Below are 21,994 nucleotides of genomic sequence, written 5' to 3'. Positions count from 1 at the left end.
GTGCTTGTTATCTAAGTGTGGTGCTGCCTGATGTTATGAAACAGTGGACACTGTAGTAAGGGAGACTTACCTGAAAGGATAGCTCCTGACTGCATTGAACCCAGAGATCTTCACTACCTGCAGTTCTGTCTGGAGAAGGCAATGGATAGCCCCTCCTTTGTCTTGAGGCCCTGAGTATCCTGCGGGGAAAAGGGTTAGAAATCCTCAGTTTCAGTGAGCTCTGTTAGAGCTGTCTCACAATAAGGCCTACATGTTATACTGACAGCCTGTGGTGCTAGGGAGTGTAACTATGAGGGGTGTGCGAAGCAGGCTGTATTCGATTGAGATTCAGCCTGATTCAGGGAACAGCAATTCAATTAATTGATTAGGATCACTATCCTGATTCGATTCGGATGAATCTGAATATTTGATGCCGATTCAGAGAATCAACGATTTGCCCATAGACACAGCTTTAAATGTTTTTTTAATGTACCTTGAGGTACTAGGCATGGCTTGTGAACGCCGAGATGGTGGGTCAGATGGAGAGTCCCACAGGAGCACGGGGGGCGCCCACACTCTCAGTGGCAGACTTCCTGCAACCCCCGGCTTGGTAATCTCCCACAGGGGGACCCCGGGTGTCCCTGCCCCCCCCCGCCCCGACCTAGAAGGCACCAGCTGCCAAGCTGGGTGTGGGGAGGTGGTCCCCTGCATGCTCCACAGCAGACCCGGAAGTGGACCAAAAGTGCTTCGGGTCCACCACCAAGCGCACAGGGACCCCCCCGTGCTCTCATGGGATGCTCCATCCACTGCAGCATCTCAGCGTTTACAAACCGCCTGGTACCTTGAGGAACATAGAAAAAAAACATTTAAAGCTATCTGCATCCAAATCATTGAATCGCTCCAAATCAATTCGGAGGGTTCCTATTCGATTCAGAGAGATTAAAGGGTCTCCTGATTTGATTTAGAGATTCAGCCACCGAATTGGGCCAAATTGAATCAGCAACCAAAGCTTCCCACAGCCCTAGTAACTATCTTTTGGACTGGTGTTTGAGTGTTTATATCTATTAGTTTGTGTAACTGCTTATAGTGGTTGATGTTGTTGTTATATTTTATTCAATACAGCTATGGTGTTTTATCTTAGTGGAGTTTTAGTTGTGTTTATTCCAACCTTCAAGTGGGGCTAGGCTGCATGTCAATGCCTGAAGGATTTAACCCTAAATCCACCACATTTGTTTATATCAAAGAAGTTTTTTAAGGAGGCTTAACAACTCTCCAATCCAATGGTTGATCAGAGACCCTCAGGGGTGGATACACAGTGGATAGGCAGGCAGTTGCTGGGCTTAGGGGAGCTGGGAGAGGCAAGATGGCTGTGGGCCAAGCAGCAGCTGGCGCAGCAGACCAGCAAGGCCAGTGCAGTGGCCAGCAGGAGTGTGGGGTTGGTCATAGCTGCAAGGACCAGGGGGAGGGGCCACAGCCTTGGGAGGCACAAGAGGTGAGGACAGTACTGTCGTGTGCCATCCCTGAACTGCACATGCTGCTCCCTGGCCAGAGAAGTGGCTGGCCAGGGAATAGCAGGCAGGGCTGGCTTTTAAAGAGGACTACCAGCTGCTGGCAGCTGCAGTTTGGAGCTCCTCCTGGTGGCAGCAGGCATCCATTGCAAGGCCCAAGCAAGTGGGAGCAGACTTGCTGCCATTGCCAATTAGTCTGTTCCTGCTTCCCTGCATGCGTAGATGCCTGCCCAGCACCACTTACTCATGAGTAATTTACTCGCGAGTAAACTGGTGCCACAGCAAATGCATGTGTAGATGTGCCCAGAGTCGACAAAGCAGCACTTTCAGATTTAAAAAGTTCCAGAGTTCTTTAAGACTGGTAAAAAGACTGTTTCTGTACAAAAGGCCTATGAACCTTTAATGTATACAGTTCTCGCCACTTTTGTTCTAAGCATTTCAAAGAATATTATAATTATCATTCATAGCTGCAAAATGACACTTTTGTGATTGTACTTGTGAAATTAGTAGCTGCTGTTTACAGCAGAGATGCTTCTAAGCATACTACATTCTTGGGGGGAAAAATCCCACAAAATCAAAAAGTGGAGAATTGCCATTTTCATTTCCTTGCAATTCCAAACTAAGCACTTGTCTGTATTCCCCAGTGCTGTACTGGGGAATATGAACAAAGCATATTTAATCACTTTAAATGCAGTAAATTTAGAGTACTTCTGAACTGAATGCTTCAGTAATACCAAAGCAGATCCATGGCCACATTGTGTTCAATGAAAGGAACAAAGCTCACTCAGACGGTTCTAATACAGAATTTATTTTGTTGGTAGGGATTTCACTTGCGCTAGAACTGCAGCATGCAGCCCGAAGTAGTAATTAATACCCATTTATTATCTCTCACACGTACATGCACCTAGATTGTGTGTTCTATAAAATATATAATTTTAGACTACTTCTATTTTAGATTTAAATTTGAATTAGACTTTTGTTGACTTTAGAAACGCCCACCATTTGCTCAGATGAAACTTGGATATTGACCCCACGCCCATTTACAGCACTAAATACAATCATTATGAGTCAATACAAAATGTTTCCTGTACAGAACAATAAATGTTTCTTTAAACTTAAATATAGACCACAAGAGATTAATTGGAAAATAACCTTATTAGAAAAATCCTGACAAATAAAGAAATGAACTGAAAAACATCATTCTAACATGAAACGTTTATTATATAAAAAGTTCATGAACTGCATAGTTGTGACATGAGTAGTCTAAAAAATTATACCTATAGCCCACTTTTGTTTCTTTCGCTAATCCCCAGCAAGTTAAAACACTAAGAAAAATATGTCGTATAAATTGCTCTACTCTATAAAATTATATATAAGACAATATTATGGCATGCACAATAAAAGTTCTTATTTAAAAAAAAAAAATCAAACACATATTGATCCAAAAAAATAGACATTTAAAATTCTTAGATTCAAGTTGAATTTTGAATTTACATTAAAAAGTACAAATTTGAAAAAAGCTCTACTGGATAAAAAGTAAAGTTTCTTATTCAAATATAAAGATAAATTAAATCCAGAAAGCAATAATAAAATGTAAACATTCATAAGACACATGAAAATTCTCTTTAAGAAATATTAAATTCTCTTTAAGAAATATTTACTGTTTTTTGTCTCATTAAAGTGCTGGCATATGCTTTCAGCTTTATCAAATGTTAAAAGAAACAAAACACATTTATGTACATGATACCATCTTCATGAGCTTCCAGTTTTATCATTTTAATTTAGCAATAATTTGACACGTCTGTTAAGGCATGGTTTTGCAGAAATGTGCTACTCTGACATTTCTTCCCTCCCTTCATCGTAAATTAATGTCCAACTTCAAATATTTTGTAATTTAAAAAAATATTTAAACTGATTTAATACAATTTGTTTTTGTTGCCTAGTTTTAAATGCAAGATATCCATTTTGGAAATTATGGCTTTTGGACAATTTGGAGAGAGAGAAAGAGCGAGCTCCAAAGTCAATCTATCTACTGCAGCAACTACCTCTCTTGCAAAATCATGGTATCATTTATTTATAATAAATATATAAAAAAGATATGTTCATATGTATAAGAGTTAACAGTGAAGGCCCCTAACACCTAGGCCCCTCAGGTAGGTTCATACTTGAATCCACCTGGTATTAAAAGGTATCACAAAAATATATCTTGTTTGAACATGGCAAAGTAGTGGATTTTAACAGACTAGCTAATGGTCTGATCTTGAACGTCATACTCAGGTTAACATCAATCTGTACCAACAGGAGTGCCATTAAAATAGATCCACATGATTAAAAAAATTCACCCTTTTTGCTAAAATATAATGCAGCCTTTTATTGCATGTTAACAATGGTATTTACATTTTTTCCTTCAATTTTAGTTAACAATGTTGAAATACTGTCAGGATCGACATCCACATCTGAGGAAATGCAAGATAAATCAGAATTGTGATACTTAATTGGGCTGGACAAGAGACATCCACAGGATCTGATTTAACTCTTTAGCCTGGAAGACCCTGAAAGTACTTTAAAGTGCTATTAACTCTCATCATATTTCAAAAGAGTTTAATACTTACATTCTTATGTGAGAATACTCAAATTGTTATACTATTAGTGCTATCATGTTGAAGATTGCGTTTTGTCAGCATTTCAAAGACCCCCCCACCCCCGCCCACACACACTCAATTATCAGGAGTTTAAACCCTCATCAACATCTACTCAGGTGAAAATTTGGAGTATTTATCAGATCCTAGAAACAAGGAGGTGGGTGAAAACAACACCTTTGCTTATCTGCAGTTTAAAAGCAAGAGAAAATGGATATACCTGTTCTTTAAAAATTATGAAGGATTTTATAAGCACTAAAAGTTTTGCTCTTAAATACTAAAACCTTTAAAGGTCATTTTGCAATATGGACACAGGTCTCAAAAAATATACATCTTTCTTAAATAAATATTGCTTTGTAAGCAAAATCAAAATCTTTCTACTCCATTTTTTTTTGTTGTTGTTAACCAATCAGATTCCTACAATGCAGGTACTTCACAGCTATATAGAAAATAAATGTCTATTAGTTTATTCTTCATACCCTTTAAAAACTTCCCAGATAAAAATATTATGGTATAGGAATTCTTATGGTTTACTGGAATGATAATTTCAGTTAAATCTAGATTTAGAAAAGGATGACATTATGATGCCAAGCAATAATAAGCACTCTATCAATCAATACATATTTCAGTATAGTACTTTTTACCCTTTTTGATAGAGCTATCAACATAAACCAAATCTTCAGCATTAAAACTAAAAACCTACCCATATTCTACAATGATTCAACATACGTTACATACCACACACTCAGGGGAACCAGTTAGCAAAGGCAAAACGACTATCTTTAACTACTGCCAACTGTTCTAGATAGAAAAGGCACTTGCTCATTAAAATACTACATCCCAAGGCATCCATTAATTTTAGCCTGAGCATCATTTCAGTTCAAAAACATTGAGAACTGATGAGAGCAGCCACTGTAGGGCAGCAGTTCCCAAACTGTGGGTCTGACTCCAAATGGGGTCGCAACATTAGCAGATGAGGTTGCGATGAACAGTGATCTAGGTTTTCCAGAGTGAGAAAACACACAGGAAAATGCAAGCTTCCCTTTGTAGGCTGGTAGAGTTCCAGCCTGTAAAGGACTGCTTGGGGCTGGGGAAGCAGGGGAGGGTGACTGAAGGCAGGAAGCACCATATGCATATGCATGCATACATGCACACATAAGCCAAACAGCAGTGGAGAGTAGCTCCAGCAGATCCCTCCAGGTAAGTCTATGGTGGGGCAGGGGCAGAGGCAACACATTGGGAGAGCAGGGGGCCCACCACAGGAAGAGCAGGGGGTCATGTTCCTCCCCATCCCCCCCCAGGTTTCTGCACATAATGGTGCATGGGGCTGCAGTGGGGTCAGACCAGCTCCAGGCAGGAGCCACCTCTGTGACCCAGAGGGCAGGATCTGGTGCAGGATGGGAGTGCCATCATGGCTAGCAAAGTGAAGCATGGCAGCAGCAGCATATTGTTGTGCCTCCCTCACTGGTGCTAGGTGGGCAGGGGACACCTCACCTTGGCGACCAGAGCTTGGCGCACAGCTCCCTCCCGTGCCGAGTCCTGCCCACTGGGCTGCAGAGCCCCTGGGGAGAGGGCAGTAGGGCAGGGAGCCCCAAGGCTCCAGCAGGCAGTCTGCATCCTCCCCACTCCCCCACAGGCTCTATTCTGGCCATGATGCCTGCAGTGGGGGAAGTGGAGGAGGAGCTGGGCCCCATGCTCCCATGGGTGGTAGCTGGGGCTTGGCCACTACTGAGGGGTGCAGAGGGCGGTGGGTTGCGAGTGAGGGGCCATGCTGAGGAAGTGGGTTCATGGTGAGGAAAAGTCTGGGAAGCACTTCTGTAAGAAAAGACTACCAAAAACTAGTTTCAATTCCCCAGTTCTGATCAGGTAGCAAGCCTTAGTCTTTGACTTGACTATGCCCGAGTTGTTCAGCTAGCTCCATGCATTTGTTTTATCCTCTTTATATTAAACACTAAATGTCTTTTTTGGACTAAAACTTGAAAAGTGCAAACCATTTTCAACTATAGCTCAGTCAAAAGAGAAGTTAGTGCTAGAACTCCAGTTTTGCAGAAGTGAAGTCCGTTGCCAGCAATGCCATTAAAGGGAGCACCAGCATGAGCACCAAAAGTGCACTTCCAGCATAGCCACTCTGTAGGAATGGGCAACACATGTTATAAAATTAGTCTCTGGAATAGATTATCCCAAATCTAGTTTCAGAGAACCTGCATAAACAGTCATGTTAACATACAAAGTCTGTCACAAAGTCTTGAGGATGTTGCAATGAATCATCAAACCGGAAACGTTTAGAGACCGTGCTGCTGTCCTCTGGAATGTTTTCTTTATCTTCTCTGTTGCTGCAGGTACCATTACAAATAGATTTTGTATTCTTCTCCTCTGAACACCTTGCTGTATGGTCTGGTATCAGAAAAGGACAGGAATTTTCTTCAGGACTGTACAGGAGTATGAACTCCCCTTGCTGCAACCAAGAATGACAGAGACAAGCCTCTGCTGTTGGTCTTTCCCTTTAAATAGAAAACCAAAAGCCAATTATTTATTTTATAAAAAGTATTCACCCCAATAACATGTAGAGTTTATTTCAAAATACAAATATGCTTAGAAACATTTGCAGATGTCCCAAGTTAGCAATTTTGAACAGCAAAGTCTTAGTCACACAACAGGTGGAAATGCTAGCTCACATTGCTGACTTTCTACTACCTTTCTACAGAAGAGGACACCAAATTCACTTCTGTCTCAGGCTACAAAACCTGAGGTGGTTTTATTCACTGTGCACTTCATGTCTGCCAGAGAAGATTCATTTAGCTTGCAATGCCCATTATAGGATGGGTTGAAAGGTTGAGTTTTGACTCTCCTGTATAGAACCTAAAAACAAAGGATGAAAAAGGAGGTCTGGTTGAAGGGTTTCAACCTGGAACAGATTTGTTCAGTCCGGATGTTAAAAGTAAAAGAACTGGAAACTTGTTCAAAGGTTTCAGACTTTGATATGTTTATGACAATAAACCAATGCCAGAGTCCAGCAAGTATAACCCTGCAATGTTCTGTTGCCACAGGTAGTAAAAGTTGTGGGAGGAGCAGGGATGGAAAAAAAGAGGACTATAGCCAGTCCTTCTTTTATCTCCTCTAAGGGGGCACGTGGTGTACGCATGCACATGCAGGCCCTACAGATTCTTCTAGCTAAAGGAATCAGATCTCCAACATAATACAAATGCTCACTTACAGTGGAATGATGCATGACACATGATTAAAATATCCATAGCCTGATTTCCATATTCCAAACTTCAGACTCGGTTTGCAGAACTAGCAGTTGTCATCTGCATTTTTTCAACTTGCCAGCTGAGCAAATCTGATTTAGAAGCTATGACTCCTTTTTCAGAATAAAACTACTCTTAAATCCAGACAGCATCCTACCAAATGAAAGTCAATTACTACACTGGCAATTTTTTTTGTCCAGTGAGACTATGCAGTAATTTATAATTCAGTTTTAAAACTAATCAGATCTCACCATCAGGTCAACTCAGATTTTCTTTTTCATACATCATAATAACATAGAAACCAGTATCTTTTAATTTTAAATGGGTACTAGTCATATTACATTATTTACACTACAAGAGCACCCAAGTCTGGAATCAGGAAAAACCTAGGTTTAAAAAATGTTATATACACACACAAGAACATACAGTCCTTTCCCCAAGGAATATACTACCTACTCTGGATTTTTTACAAGAAGTTTTTGAATGAAGTCCTTGGCAGGCTGTGAAATAGATGCAAAAGTTTCATCAGAATAATCCACATTAACTTGAGAGATATTAAGGAAAGTTTCTTGCTTATCAGCTCCTGCAAATGGAGATTCTTGAGTCAGCAGCATATATGAGATTATGCCGATGTTCCTAAACAAAAGTACAAATAATTAATCTTTCATGTTACACAGTGAGTGACAACAAAATGAAATCTCCCTATAATACCTGCTTCTGGGAGCCAGCTTTTTTCATTATTCCTCATTTCGCTGACAATAAGAGAACTCAAACACACCACAGTTCTAAGCAGTTTGCTCACATATGTATGCGAGGCATCGGATAAATTTCCTACTGCTTAACTCAGAATTTAAAGCAGTGGTTTTCTTCCTCTTTAGACTCTAGGCACCCCTTGTTAGCAGGGATGTACCTGCTCCCAGGAGGATGCTTTCAGGAGGATCATGAGAAACTCACCAGACCGGAAGAGGACTCAGGCTAGAACTATATAAGCCCAGAGCCTGCCTGAGCTGGTCAGGCAGGCTCTCCCTGGCAGCCATAAAGTAAGGAGCTCCTGGCAGCAGGGCTCCTGAAGGGACTCTGCTTTATATCAGTAACCCTGCAGGCCTGGGAACAGATGAAGGTTACCTGGGCAGAGGAAGACAGGGTTTTACAGCAAGCGGCCTTTGTTTTATTTTAAACTCCCAGAGAGTCTGAGGGGTCTGCCAAAGAGCTGAGTTACTTCCTTTTTTTTTTTTTTTTTTCCAAGTGGTACTGATGGTTTAGCCTTAAGCCCTACTGTAGCAGGCTGCTGGCCTGGTTAGGGAACTGGTAACCCAGGAGCCTACAGACTGTGGGTGGGACCCAGTAAGGGGTCAAGGAGCTTAGAGAAAGGCTGAGACCCAGACCAGAGGCTCCCTGGGCCCAGGGAAGGGCTGAGCCAGACCAGAGAGCCCACATGCCCAGAGAGGATGCTAAGCCAAACTAGAGGGTCCCTGAGCCTGGAGCGGGGCTGCATGCAGTACTACGGATCCAAGAGCCCAGAGAAGGTGCTGCGTGCAGGACCAGGGGTCCAAGAGCCTATAACAAGATGGTATAAGGGACTAGGGAGTCTAAAGTTCCAAGGGAGCATGGGTATTTAAACAGAAATAGTCAACATCAATAGGAAAGAATAGCCACAAGGCTCTGGGTGTGGTGTAGGGGAGGAATGGAGCCACACAAGCTTCCTCCACCTGCCAAAAAAGGGCACTTTACTTTAACTTTGGCACACCCCAGCGCTGAGCCCAGCACATGCCCAAGAGAGCAGTAGTTTGACCCAGGAAGTGTTCCCAAGAGGAGCCAATATCTATATTGTTTATTATTCCATTACAGTAAACATTATTATTTATTACTATTACTACCACCACCATGACAACCAGACTTACAGCAAATAAAAAACAATTTAAAAATACTTACCATATATCTGTAGCTGTGGTGATTGGATCATAGTTTAAGATTTCTGGAGCTGGGGGGGGAGCAGAAAAAAGAGTGAAGTACACAATTAAAATATTTATTGCTTACATGTATAATATGTAAATGCCACACTAAGAGTGAAATATATTTAAATCTAGGAAAAAATTGCAAAAACGACCAAAAACGAAGTTAGTCACAGGTTTCTAAAGAGACTGGATGTTACTTACTCACTTTAGCTTAAGAGTTACAAGATTAGATTGGAAATTTCTGCCTAGAGCCACCTGCCCTCTCTGGAACTGGATGGACAGAACCATGAGAGAGAGAACTCCACTGTACTTGTGCTGCATCGCTGATTACTATATCAGTTTGAGGAGCATTAAGTGCATTCTGGATCCATATGAGTGCTGTTCTAAACCAGTTCAGTTAAATATCTTCTAGATGCCTACATCAAAATTCTTGGTACATTTCCAAAAGTCAGGCATTCTGGGAGATCTCAAAAAGGCTGTCAGGGTGTTATGCAACAGCACTAGGAAAACTAACTGAATTGGTTCTAACTTGAGCACAGAGTAGCATTAAATTGGTTCAGACCAAGCTGTTTTTTAAACCCTACTGGAAGCCCACTCTATTCCAACTAATCCTTAAAATACTTGTTAAACCTGTTTGACCAGTTCACAAGTCTTTGGGGGCAAAGATAATTTTCTCTATTCTGGGGTTCCAGCTTATCTAAAATCAGTTTAGCTGAACCAATTTTAAAAATCAACCTCTCTGTCTCAGTACATTTATCTTAAAACCTTGTTCAACACTGGAAAAAAAATTTAAGAGTATTTTGGGCCTGTAATAAACAATAAAAGCCAACATGGCTGAACCAACTTTAGAGTTAGTTATAAGGAAGTTCCACCTCTTCTTCTCCTTCCCATCCATGCATATAGTGTAGGGACACTCTAATCAGTAAGATTATAAACTTGCTCGTTAAATTCACACCAATTTTCAAATTTAATTGATTAGTAAGGAGACATGTAGTCATACAGAGAATTAAGATTCTGTATACACATTTTCAAAATGAAACACTGTTTTAAAAAGCACATGGCTGGACCCTCATATCACACCTAATTCTAGTGCGCCCTTGAGTATTTTTAAAATTCACTTCAGTAATGATTAAGCTGGTCCACGTACCCCTAAGAACTATCCAAACAGCAACATGTAGTTATCATTAGGAAACAAACAACACTAAAGATCCAAAACCAGCAGGAAGGTGAGTGACTAAACACTGTACATTCTGCTTTCACATTCAGTGAACTGTTCTACTTTCATCTGCATACAGGAAATATAAAGAGGAAAAAACACTTCTCCTTACCTAGGTAGTCTATGGTTCCCATGATGTGCCGCAGTTCACTAGCACTCTCAATCTTCCGAGACATACCAAAATCTACAATTTTTACATCACCAAGAGGATGCAAACTGCTCAACAGGATGTTCTGGGGCTAAATAGAGAAAGATAGCGATTCAGTCTTTAATACATTACAATTTAAATTATACTCAGAGTTACCGATACTCATGGAATGAAATATAGTTTATATTTATTAGCAACTAGAATCGCATTACAGATGGTAAAGTCTGAGCGAAGCTCCTGTAAAATTCCCTGCAGCTCTCTTTCTACTAAAGATATATACAAGCAGCAGAAAACATAAGAATACTGTAATTATGTACATTTCTCATGTGTTTATACTTTCTGCATCTGTATCAAAATAAACCATTTCAATTCAACTTTAGCACCTCTTCTAAAATGTTTTAGTCATGGACCCAGAGGAACAGACTTCCACCTTCAGTTTCTCCTGTGCAAAATGAAGTTTATTTTCTACCTGTGGGGAATTTTACCATCTTTAATTTTCCCTGAGCCTGAGGAAGGGTGTGCGCACCCAAAAGCCTGCAAAGAAAGATATTTTTTTTTGCGATTTCTTAGTTGGTATAGTAAAAGGTATCATCTCTGAACCAAGAGTTCTAGAGTCCTGCATTTCTTTTTGTCTCAGAGCAACAGGGCTACCAAATACATCCTGTTCATTTTTTTAAAATAAAAAACTTCATGTCTTTCAATGTCAGTATTAACCAAGGTAAATTATCTGAAATCTTACCTTTAAATCTAGATGCACAATATTATTCTCATGCAGACAGATGAGACCTTCAAGTATTTGTCGAATAAGTCTGGCTATATCACTTTCACCAATTCTCTCGTCTAGGTCTGAGACACACAAGTTAAAAATTTCACCTCCAGCAGCACTAAAACAAAATATATTAGATGTAATTCAGTATTTTTACACAAATATCAAAACTAAGTAGTGATAGTACTGTTCAGTACCTTAGAACATGATATTTGAAGATTTGGAGAGAGAAAGTGTAAATTTAGTAAAAGTACTTTCTCCAAAAGTAATTTAAGAATTTTTTAAAGTTAAATTTTAACCAATTTAACAGCCTGTTAAACTAAAGAAAAAGCAAACAACCATAAAATGCAAACAGACAAAAATAAAAGGAATTTCATACCAGACAGTTTGGGTTTAGATTCAAAAACAGAACTTGTGGCTGAATTCTTGGTATTGCTTTAGAAATATGTCAGCCTCCTCCTGCCTCCCCTTTTAATAACTTCAGTTATACTGAGCTATCAGTATGATCCAGCTTACACCTCGTCTTACGAAAAAATCGAAACAGATTTTCCTGAATAAGACAAAAGCTTCACATAAGCCAGTTACTACAACTAATAAACAGGTGTCACTATTTTCTAGGTATTAAGCAGGAACCTCTAAAAGCCAGAAACCTGCTCAAGCTGGAAAATGCTATGGTCCTAGCAATCTGGCCTGGGTGGTGGTGGCTGCTGTGTCCCCATTGCCACTCAGCTTGCAAGCAACAATGGGGACATGGCACCCTAGAACTTGCCCCTGCCATGGTCTCCTGCATGGAGGCAAGTGTGAGGAGTTACATCAGGAAATGATCGTGGAGAACAAACCCCCATCATCCATTGCCTCTTCTTGCAGGGAGCCCCTTTACTCTTGCCACCCGATCAAGGCTCTCCTCTCTCGCTGGTGTTCTAGCTCCAGGGGTCAGGCTTCTTGCCTGGGCCCTCAGAGCACAGACAAAAGCCTTTTCTCTAGTCCCCCCAGGCAACATTGCAGGGGTCCCCACCCGTGACCAGAATATCCAGCTGGCAGCAGCATCACTGCCAACAAGCAGGACTTGGAAAGGACAGCCCCTGGATTCAGAACAGTCACCCCATCGCATTTATCAGGGAGCCAGGGGGATGGAGAAGCTCAGAGCAGGGCACAGGAGCTAGTGCCTTTATTTCTCCTATAAGTTTCACTATACTCCTATTTGATGCCCTTCTGGAGAAAAAAAATATTTCAGTCAACATCTAAAAAAATACATAAAAGAGAGTCTGGAGAGTTGTTAGATGGGTGAAAATGTTAGAAGAAAATTTTCAGAGAAAGAACTAGAGACAAGCAGAAATGCTCACAAAAAAGAAGAGAGAAAAAAAGAGGTCTAGCAACCATGCAATATTAGATGCACTTAGTTTGGAGAATCAGCGTTACTGAAATTCAGCCAAAAAATGCCCTCTTCCAAAACCTCTGCCAACACAGATCAAACATCAGGGAACAACGTCAACACGCCACATTCCAATACACAACTTACCTAAAAGGAAAATTCATAAGTCCTGCCAAACTTTAAACCCTTTACCTAAAAGTCAAGGATCTCTATGGAAGAGCCTTTATGTTGGCAGTACTCAAATAGTCCGACTATAAGCTACTTAAGAGATCCAGTCCTAAATTACTACCTATATCCAGACTTCTAAAAGTCTAGAAGTATTATTTCTGTTTTCTTCCATTACTTTCAATATGCTTAACTGTACCCTTTATATTTTTTCAGATGTCATCCTATTTAAAAAAGATGAGACTGTATGAAACAATAAGAACATTATTTGAGTTTTGGCATACTTGCCTTCTATATCACTTGGTTATTTTTAAAAACACCCCCCCCCCCCAAAAAAAAAAACAACAAACAAAAAACTAAGCAAACTATTAAAGCAGTTTATGAGATACACATGGTTTTTTGATTCTGGTCCATACTTTGAATCAGTGTCATTTGTTTTCTTATTGCAGTTTGGTCATTCAGTGAGATTTCCTTACTGAATCAGTCCCCTCTGTTCTCTATCTAGCTTGAAATGCATGGATTTGAGAATAAGCTGCTACAGCTGCCAGGTGAACTTCAGTAGTCATCAAAATAGATGTAATTTTGAAAGAAAAAAAAATCCAGAAGAGAAAATTGGAGATCCTGCTGCATACACATATTGAAAGTACAGAATCATGCTGATGGAAGGGACCTCAAAGGCACCTCAAATCATAAAGTTTATCCTAAAATCCTAATTCCAAAAAGCCTGTACCCTTCCTCAGTACTGGAAAAGGAGAAGGTAAATTTGGTATGATCTCTGTAACATCCAGTTTGGAATGCTGGTTTTTTTTACTATTATTTTTTACCATGGACAATTCAGACCATTTCTACATCATTTACAAAAGATGCAGTCTCTTTAACAGGCTAGGGCAGGGTACTGTGGCACCTTGTGGTGTTTTCAGATCTTTTCAGGGGTACCACAGGGTGCTACACAATGTTAGCTCCATTAGGTGTGCAAATATGATTCAGAAGGCAAACGCAAAGACTTCAAATAGGAATCCATCGTGTTAAAAACATTGTCCTGTTGCAGTCTGAGTTCTTTGCCACAGAACACTTGCTCTATTACTTTTCTGTATTCAAAAATCAAGTGAAAACTAAGAGCTGACATTTTCCATGAGATGCCCTGAGTTTAAAAAGATTGAGAACCCCTAGACTAGAGGAATCTGCCAGCCTTGAGCTTCAGTGCAAGTAAGACTAGCAATACTGATGCATAATAGATGAAGAAATATTTACATCTGTAAAAGCGGCATAATTAAGAACAGCACAGCTTTCCTCACTTTATTTAGTGTGGGAAAGGCGACAGGATAACCTCACTCTTCAGGTCCTCCAGTGACCTGAGCAGTAAAATGGGGACTTGATGCATCTAATGTGAAAAACAAGGAGAGACCGAAAGGCTTTCAGATCATAAAACCGTATTACTTTTGTCCATCTTCTAAAGAGCTACATGGCAGTTTTGATAGAAATGAATGCAAGTCTCCTATGGATTTCGGCAAAGAGTCCAGAATTTTAAAAATGTAAACCATCCCTCGCTTCAAAATAGTAATCAAACAACTGGGGTAAGTGCCTACGAAAAGGAAATTAGAAGCTACACTAAATTAAAAGCTTCTAACATATTATTAACAAAGTAGCTGATTATGATAAGATATACTCTGTATCTCTGACTAACTAGTGACCAGAGTAGAACATACAGTTGCTGTACTGAAATAAGAGTATGAAGATACACGCTTTTATCTTTGAAACAGTAATACCAAGGGAAAGTTTAAAATCTAGAACTTGTCAGAACTTTTCTGTCTTTTCCTTTAGTTCAGAGTAAACCAAGGGTTCAGAACCCCTGGCCCACAGGCCAGATCTGGGCCACCCGTGCTGGGAACCCTGAGCCCTGCACACTAGATTGGGTGTGCAGGGCAGTGCAGCAGCTGACATATGGCTCCAGGACCACAATCCTGGGGCACAGGATCCTGGGGCCCAATCCCTGCATGTAGGGCCAAGCAGGGAGGTGGAAGAGACAGTGTAGGGCCCTGGGGCTCAATCTAGGCACATGCAGTCTGCTCTGGCCCAGAGACAGGCCCTAGGCCATTCACCTGGCCTTGGGGATAAATATTGAGCACCACTGGCTTAAACTACTACTACTAACATGAGGATCTAAACAGATCCTTTTATGAACCCAGCCTGGCAGTTCCTAAACTGGCCGCCCATAGGTGTCCATGTAGCAGGGGTCCTGTGCATACCACTTGTGGTGTGTGGGTTCACTCAAGACCCAGGACTGGCACTGAGAGCTGGATGATGCGACTCTGTGAGCTGACTGTATCTTTGACATCCCGGAACAAACTTAGTTTTGTTTTTTCTGTTTAGTGCAGGGAAGTTTAATCTATTTGCTGCTGTTTATTTCACTCCAGCCATTTTTATTTTTAAAAATTTCTGCAAAGATGCACATATTTTTTACACATGCACACACAAGAATGAATAATTTTGATATATGAAATATCAGAAGGATCTCATCAACTGTTTTCAAACTTGGATTCTTCAAAAAATAAAAAAAATAATAATTTAAGGGATAGCTATTACTATGACTGCTTGGGTAACAAAATGGGAGTTGTATGCATTTAACACTTGCAAAAAACCAGGCCACCAAATTCTGAGTGATTTAATTCTATGAAAGAAAGTGTGGCTAGCTAGTTTTATTTTGGGGCAATAAAACAACACAGCAAACATGCATATAGAACCTAGCACCTTCCATGGTACCAGACTAGCATGACAGCATGTACAATGAAAAAAAAGATTTCCCATAAAAACAAACAAAAATCCTTCCATGAACTGCCTCAGCTATACTCTGTTTGAATCTGACCTAAAAATATACTTACAGTTTCAGCCAGAGTGCCTGGTACCAGTGACAATTATGGGTTTGTTTGTTTTTTAAAGTACAGATTTTTTAAAATTCTTTTGTTAAACATTAGCTTCTTTCCAATTTTGTCTTAAAAGCTGTTTGTCACCATATAAAAACATAATGTTTCTGTTAATTTGGGTTTGGGAAAAATAAATACATTAAAAAATAGCAGAGGTAGGAATCAACCCTCCCTTTATGAATTCCCCAAATAAGATGTTCTCTTCAAATCCTAACTGCTGATCATTTGAAAGTTATTTTTAAATTGTGAAACATTTTTTCTTTACGATATTTAGGTTGAGGACATACAATGACTGAAGTTTCAAGTTTCCAGTAATTTTCTATTCTCACCTTCCCTAGCAAAATGTGTAGCTTAACACAATGGTGCCCTACCATCTATATATAAAGATCCATTAATGCAGCCATATTAATTTGTCATTCACTTTTCCTTTTCCTCACTTTTTATTATTTTAACTGTACATCATTAATATTATATATTTCGTCACTTTTACAAATTTTAAAGCATCCTTAGCATAGATGCTGGTCTCTTTTACCAATTGGTTTTGCAACACAATTTATCTTGCATCACAGTTTTTACAATTAATGCTGTTAGTCACCTACCATAAATAAGAATGTATACATTAGTAACGATGGGTTAAAATGACATGACAAGTGGTTTGCCTAGAAAATCCAGCCCCCAACAAAAAAACCCCCCAAAAACAAAAAGCCCCAATCCTTCAAAAACTAGACACAGGTCTGTATGATATGGTACTGTTAAAAGAATACGTACAGTGTTGTTCTCCTTGTTGTATTCTATCAAATAATGCTAAGTAATCTATTATTACAAAAAACAAATATTTATTGCATACTTACTATTCCAACACTAAGACGATCTCATTTGCTGTTTCATAGACTTCATGGAGATTAATTATATGAGGACTAGATTTCGTTAATTCAAGAATTGCAATTTCATGTAAAATCTCTGCTTTACAGTCTTGCCCTCTTCTCCTTTTCTTCATACATTTAGCTGCATATTCTTGGTTTGTGGATTTAGCTATACATTTTCTAACCACTCCACATCTTCCTCTGCAAAAGGTAAAATTAAGATTTCTTTAAATGGAAGTTACAGCAAGGTGCAAACATTACACTTCTTCAGGTTTAGGTGGTCAGAAACCAGTCTATACCCATAACAGAACCGAAGTTCAGAGCGCATACACTAGTTTAAAAATGGTGGAACCTGTTCCAAGATAGACCTGGATGGATGCAGTATCAGACTTAGGTGATTTAAGTTAAACCCGTCTATGGAGCTTCAGAACCAGAACCCCTCCTGACTCAAGGTAAGGCATAGTCACCCAGCATACTAGAAGCCTTTGGAGCTCCCTCACTAACCTCCCTTCACAGGGCGGCTTGGTAGCCTCAGCTGTGCTCGGCTACTTTGAGCTGTCAGCTGCAGGCAGGGGGAGAAACGAAGGGAATGTCTGTAGGGCAAGAACTTTCTATCTTCATACAAATGTCTCTAGGCAGAGTGGGGGGGGTTAGGGTAGGCTCAGTAGGGACAGGAATCAGGCCCCTTGGAACTCTGACAGGCTGCAGGCAGCAGTGGTAGGCACGGGGCATGATTCCAGAAATCACAAAATTCCTGCAGGCATGCTAGGTGCCTGCTGCCACTACCTGCATTTTACCAGGGCTACAGGGGACCCAAGTCCTTCCTTCTGCAGGGCCCCCTTTCTGTGCCACCAACAAGGGGCTGTGGGAACCTGCTATTGAAGGTGGGGGGGAGGGCTCCAATCCTGCTCCCTTGGGCTACACTGGGCTTTGCTGAATAGAGGCTGGCAGGAGGTACAGCATCCATGCAGCGGAGCAGGGCCAGGCTGAGCCAGCACAGCCAGCATGGGCTCTGGGGCAGGGGATCCCCCCTATCACCTGCTGAACAGTCAGGGAAGCCCCATCATAAGTATACAGCTTTCAGTAGCAACAAAGGGGGAAGACGGGAATGGAAGCCCCGCCTTGTCCCCCAGATCAGTCCCAGCACAGCTGGGAGGGGCTCATGCAGGAGGGGCTCCCCCCAACACTGCCCTTCTACAGAATGCTCCTGTTCCTGCTGCCAGATACAAGCCCCCCTGCCTGCTCGGCACATCTCGCCAGCTGCTGCTGGTGCTGGGCTCTGGTGGGACACGCTGGGCTGCCTAAGGGGCTTGTGCCAGATACAGAAACATTCCATAGAGGGCACGATCAGGCTTTGCTCCATAGGAGGTCTGTATTGAGCAGATTCTTTTTGGTATTGGTTGGTGGAATTGGAGCTTGCTCCATCCACTCCATGCATTGACCTGGTATTGCAGTGCTTCCAGGACTGGTGCAAAAAAACAGAAAAAAAAAAAAGGCTTTGCTGCCTGGCAAGGACCTTCTGGGCTGTCCAGCACATCTCGTCAGAGCTTAGCATGAACAGCACCCGGTGGGACATGCCGTGTAGTTTGTGGGGCTTGCACCAGATTGTGGGGCTGGAAGTGATCCACAGAGGGCTGGATTAGGCCTCTTGGAACACAATTTTTCCTTCTATGGAGATAGCACCCCCCCGATTGGCTGTCAGGTGCACACCCCCATTTCCCTGCTGTCCCAGCAGGCCCTGTCCTGTACCCAACCTGGGCTTCTAGGGGAGCCCTGGGGCGGGGGAGGATCTCCATGGCATGCCCAGTAGCCCAGCCAGCAGCAGCAAGGGAGAAGACGTGCCATGCTGACCTCCCCCAGGAGGCTGGAGCTAGGCACAGGGGAAGGTCTGCAGTAGCAATGGTGGGGTAGGGGGGTGTGCCTGACAGCCAGTCAGGGATGCCCCCTCTCAGCTTTGCTCTGGCACACTGGGAGGCATGTGGGAGCTCTCCTTGTCTTCCAGCCTCTGCCAGTGCAGGCATTTGCATGCCTCCCTCCACCAGAGAGTGAATATGTGTTTCATCTGCTCCAAATTCAACCTACACAGCTTAGAGAAACCTGCATAGATCAGAGACATTTTGCCTCAGGCTTTTTTGAATGTCTGTACTTAGCCTATGACAAAGGCCTTGCTTACTTGGGAAACAGCCATTTCACAATAGCTGCCCACTTATTCCACACTGTAAGTGCCTCCTATGGTTTAGCCCAAGGCTTTTCAGAAGAGAACTGAGCTAAACCACACTAGGCCACTTTTAAAAGCAAAAGCAAGATATTAAGTAGCTCTTTTTAAAGCAAAATACATGGTTTCATAAGAGCTTCAACAAGCAGACAATCCAAAATTAGTTACAAGAGTTATAGACTGACACTTCACAAATGCCCACAACAAACAGGTTAGTCTTCTTGCACATTCTTTCCCAAAAGCTGCAACATTTTCAGATGGGGAAAAACTGATCATAAGTGACTGCTTAAGATGAAGGATCCTGCGTAACAAGGTTGCAGCAATGAAACAAGCCATATAAGCAACTGTGGTTCCTATAGGAACTGTTATGCAATTCTGAACAGCAAAGCATCCTATTGCAGCATCCTGCCATAGGTTGTACTAAATCTTAAATGTGATAACACTTCTCTAGTGTACTAACGTTACTTCGCAATCACAGGGCTTTTTATAAAAAAAAAACCTCAAGTGCTTCCATGACGCAGTTTAAAGATTATAAAAATATTTTTCTAAAAAAAAAAAAAAAAAAAAAAATCCATGGCTTCCATTGAATTATATTTAAAAGTGCTCCCCAATGAAGTAGGTCTTCTTGGGAAGAGCCCTTCCTGAGTGGAGAAAATTTTCAAAACAGAAGTTTCCTTCATAAACATTTAAATGTTGAAAACAGAATTTTGTGCATGCTGTATAAAGTTCTCAGGTGGTTTGCTGCTTTTTGCAGTTGTTTGTTTGTTTGTTTTAAAGAAACAAAATCCAAAAGTTGAGTGAAGAGATGAACTTTTTCAATGGGTAAATGGAGGCTGAGGAAAGTCAACAGATGCACTCAAGTTAGCAAAGCCAGGAAAACAATCCAGGAATCTTGTTATTCCTCTCAATTTTTGAGTCACCAGCCAATATGCCCCTTTTTGAATATAATAAGAAAGCAAAATGTGCCATTTAATTTCCTTGCCAACTGTTTAAGTATGGAAACAAAAATGCATTTTGGCAAAGATATGTTTTTAAAAGAAAACCACATACTGTAGTTAAAAAGCCAAGCTGAACTTTCAGAAAGTTGGGGGGGGGGTAGGGGGGAGGGTAAAGTATTCCCTAAGCCAAGTTATAAATTCCTGAAAAAGGACAAGGTTTGTAATCACAAAGCTAACATTTCTAACAATGCCTACTTGTACAATTATGATTAATCTTCTATTATTGACAAGGAATAGCATGGATCTTTAAGAATTTGAAGCAATAAATTAAAAATACCAAGAAACAAACATGGTGCAATTTTTAAAAATAAAGTAAGTGTACATCTTTGACTGTGTAAGCAATGCCTTCCTACATTTGTGCTTTGTCAGCACTGCACACAAAAGATAATGTTTAAAAGAATGGGTCCAAAACTCAGGACATAGGAGCCCCCTTGAAAGTCTGGATTTTAAATGCTTCACTACAAAGGACACAAGCACACCACTACCAAAACATCTAGATTTGTAGACCTGTTAAATAAAACCTCCAATTTGAACAACTCATGACAGATCTTGTAAAGTGGGACCAAAAAAAAAAAAAAAAGGAAAGAAAAACAAAACACCAGCTTTGCACAATTTTTAGCATATATTTTTAAAAAGCCTAAATAATTTGTTAAACACACAATAGATAATATAATGAATAAAGTTTTACTTTAGTCACAAACAAAGTGCAGCGAGTGCACAAGACAAAAATCAGTCTGAACTTGAGAGAAATATTTTTAACCTTGAGATGGTCACGACAAGAATTTACCTATTATCTGAAACAGTGAACTGCTTATAGGTGTGAAAAAGCTTTACAGTAATGTTGTTTAATGTAATTTACTGAATTCTACAATATACATAAAATTTGAAGATACCCATGCAAAAGCTCACATTTTATTTTTAATTTTGCCTCTCCTTGAGAATCACAAGAGCTATTTAAAACAAAAAAGAGGAACCACTTAAGTTTCATCAGAACAGTCAGATCTTTACCGATAGTTACAGAACATCTTCCTTCTACCAATTTACAGCAAATGTTACTGTTATGCAAGGTCAGTGATACCAGTTCAAGAAGATATTGATGACACATTGATTATTGCTTTTTCATTTGTAATACATTATGTATTTAAACTTGCATTGATTACTACAAGGAACATTACACTAAGTTAAAACTACACATAAGATAGTTCAGGTTAAAAGAATAGATCAGTAGAAAGGCAAAGAATCAATTAAATTCTAACAATGAAACACCAAATGTGCAATTAGTCTCACACACTGTAAATTATTTTCTATAAATGACTAATTACACAAAAAACATGTGGCGCATGAAATGTCATGGGATATTTTAGCAGACTCTCACATTTCCATGCTATGCACCACTTTTTTTCTAGCATTTCCTACTCTTTTTTTACTCTTCACTTTACCCTTGTCCTGCACTGAACTTTGTCTTCCACCATGCTACCCTGACACCTCAAATAGGCTTTAGCTATTGAGCAACCCCACACTACACTTTAAAAGCTATTTCTTCAAACAAACCATCTACACATCAATATTTCCCCAGAGCAGAAGCTGTACACAAAAGTAAAATGTTTGCTTGCGGGAGGGAGGAAAGACAGCATAAGGAGTTGGATACACTACCTAAACAGCCTCCTAGTTGTCCTCGAGATTCCCAGCTTTCATTTAAGGGCAGGGCCTCCCAAGGTCCCTTACTATAAACATAGTTATATCAATAAAAACAGCACTTTTGCTGGTGTGAACATTTGGGGAATCATTGTATGTACAACTTAGGTACTGTGATTGAGGTCGTGATAGTCTTTTCATTAAATGCTTCACAGTATGCGTAAGTCAGCCATATGCTATTGGGGCTCTATTACATATTTCCTGGACAAGGGATAAGGAAGGTCCATTAAGCTTTGATGACTCTTACTCAAGAGGGGCACTTTTGAACAAACAGATGGATGTCAGATAAGTAAATCAGCTCAGACA

The 21,994-nt window shown here is 40.5% G+C and overlaps 1 protein-coding gene across 1 annotated transcript in view; it reads right to left on the bottom strand.

The window, feature by feature from the left end:
* Positions 1-2,684: 2,684 nt before the first annotated feature.
* STK17B (serine/threonine kinase 17b) overlaps positions 2,685-21,994 on the bottom strand; it is a 26,711-nt gene continuing 7,401 nt past the window's right edge. The window contains exons 3-8 of the mRNA XM_019553988.1: positions 16,769-16,981; positions 11,433-11,577; positions 10,658-10,784; positions 9,307-9,355; positions 7,831-8,010; positions 2,685-6,627 (exon numbers count right to left, since the gene is read on the bottom strand). Coding sequence (XP_019409533.1) covers positions 6,345-6,627; positions 7,831-8,010; positions 9,307-9,355; positions 10,658-10,784; positions 11,433-11,577; positions 16,769-16,981 — 997 coding nt within the window. The 3' untranslated portion in view covers positions 2,685-6,344. The remainder of the gene's footprint in view (positions 6,628-7,830; positions 8,011-9,306; positions 9,356-10,657; positions 10,785-11,432; positions 11,578-16,768; positions 16,982-21,994) is intronic.

The sequence above is a fragment of the Crocodylus porosus genome, unplaced genomic scaffold, assembly GCF_001723895.1.
Source record: "Crocodylus porosus isolate Cpor-Errol unplaced genomic scaffold, CroPor_comp1, whole genome shotgun sequence".
NCBI lineage: Eukaryota > Metazoa > Chordata > Crocodylia > Crocodylidae > Crocodylus > Crocodylus porosus.
This window is presented reverse-complemented; position numbering and strand designations above follow the sequence as displayed.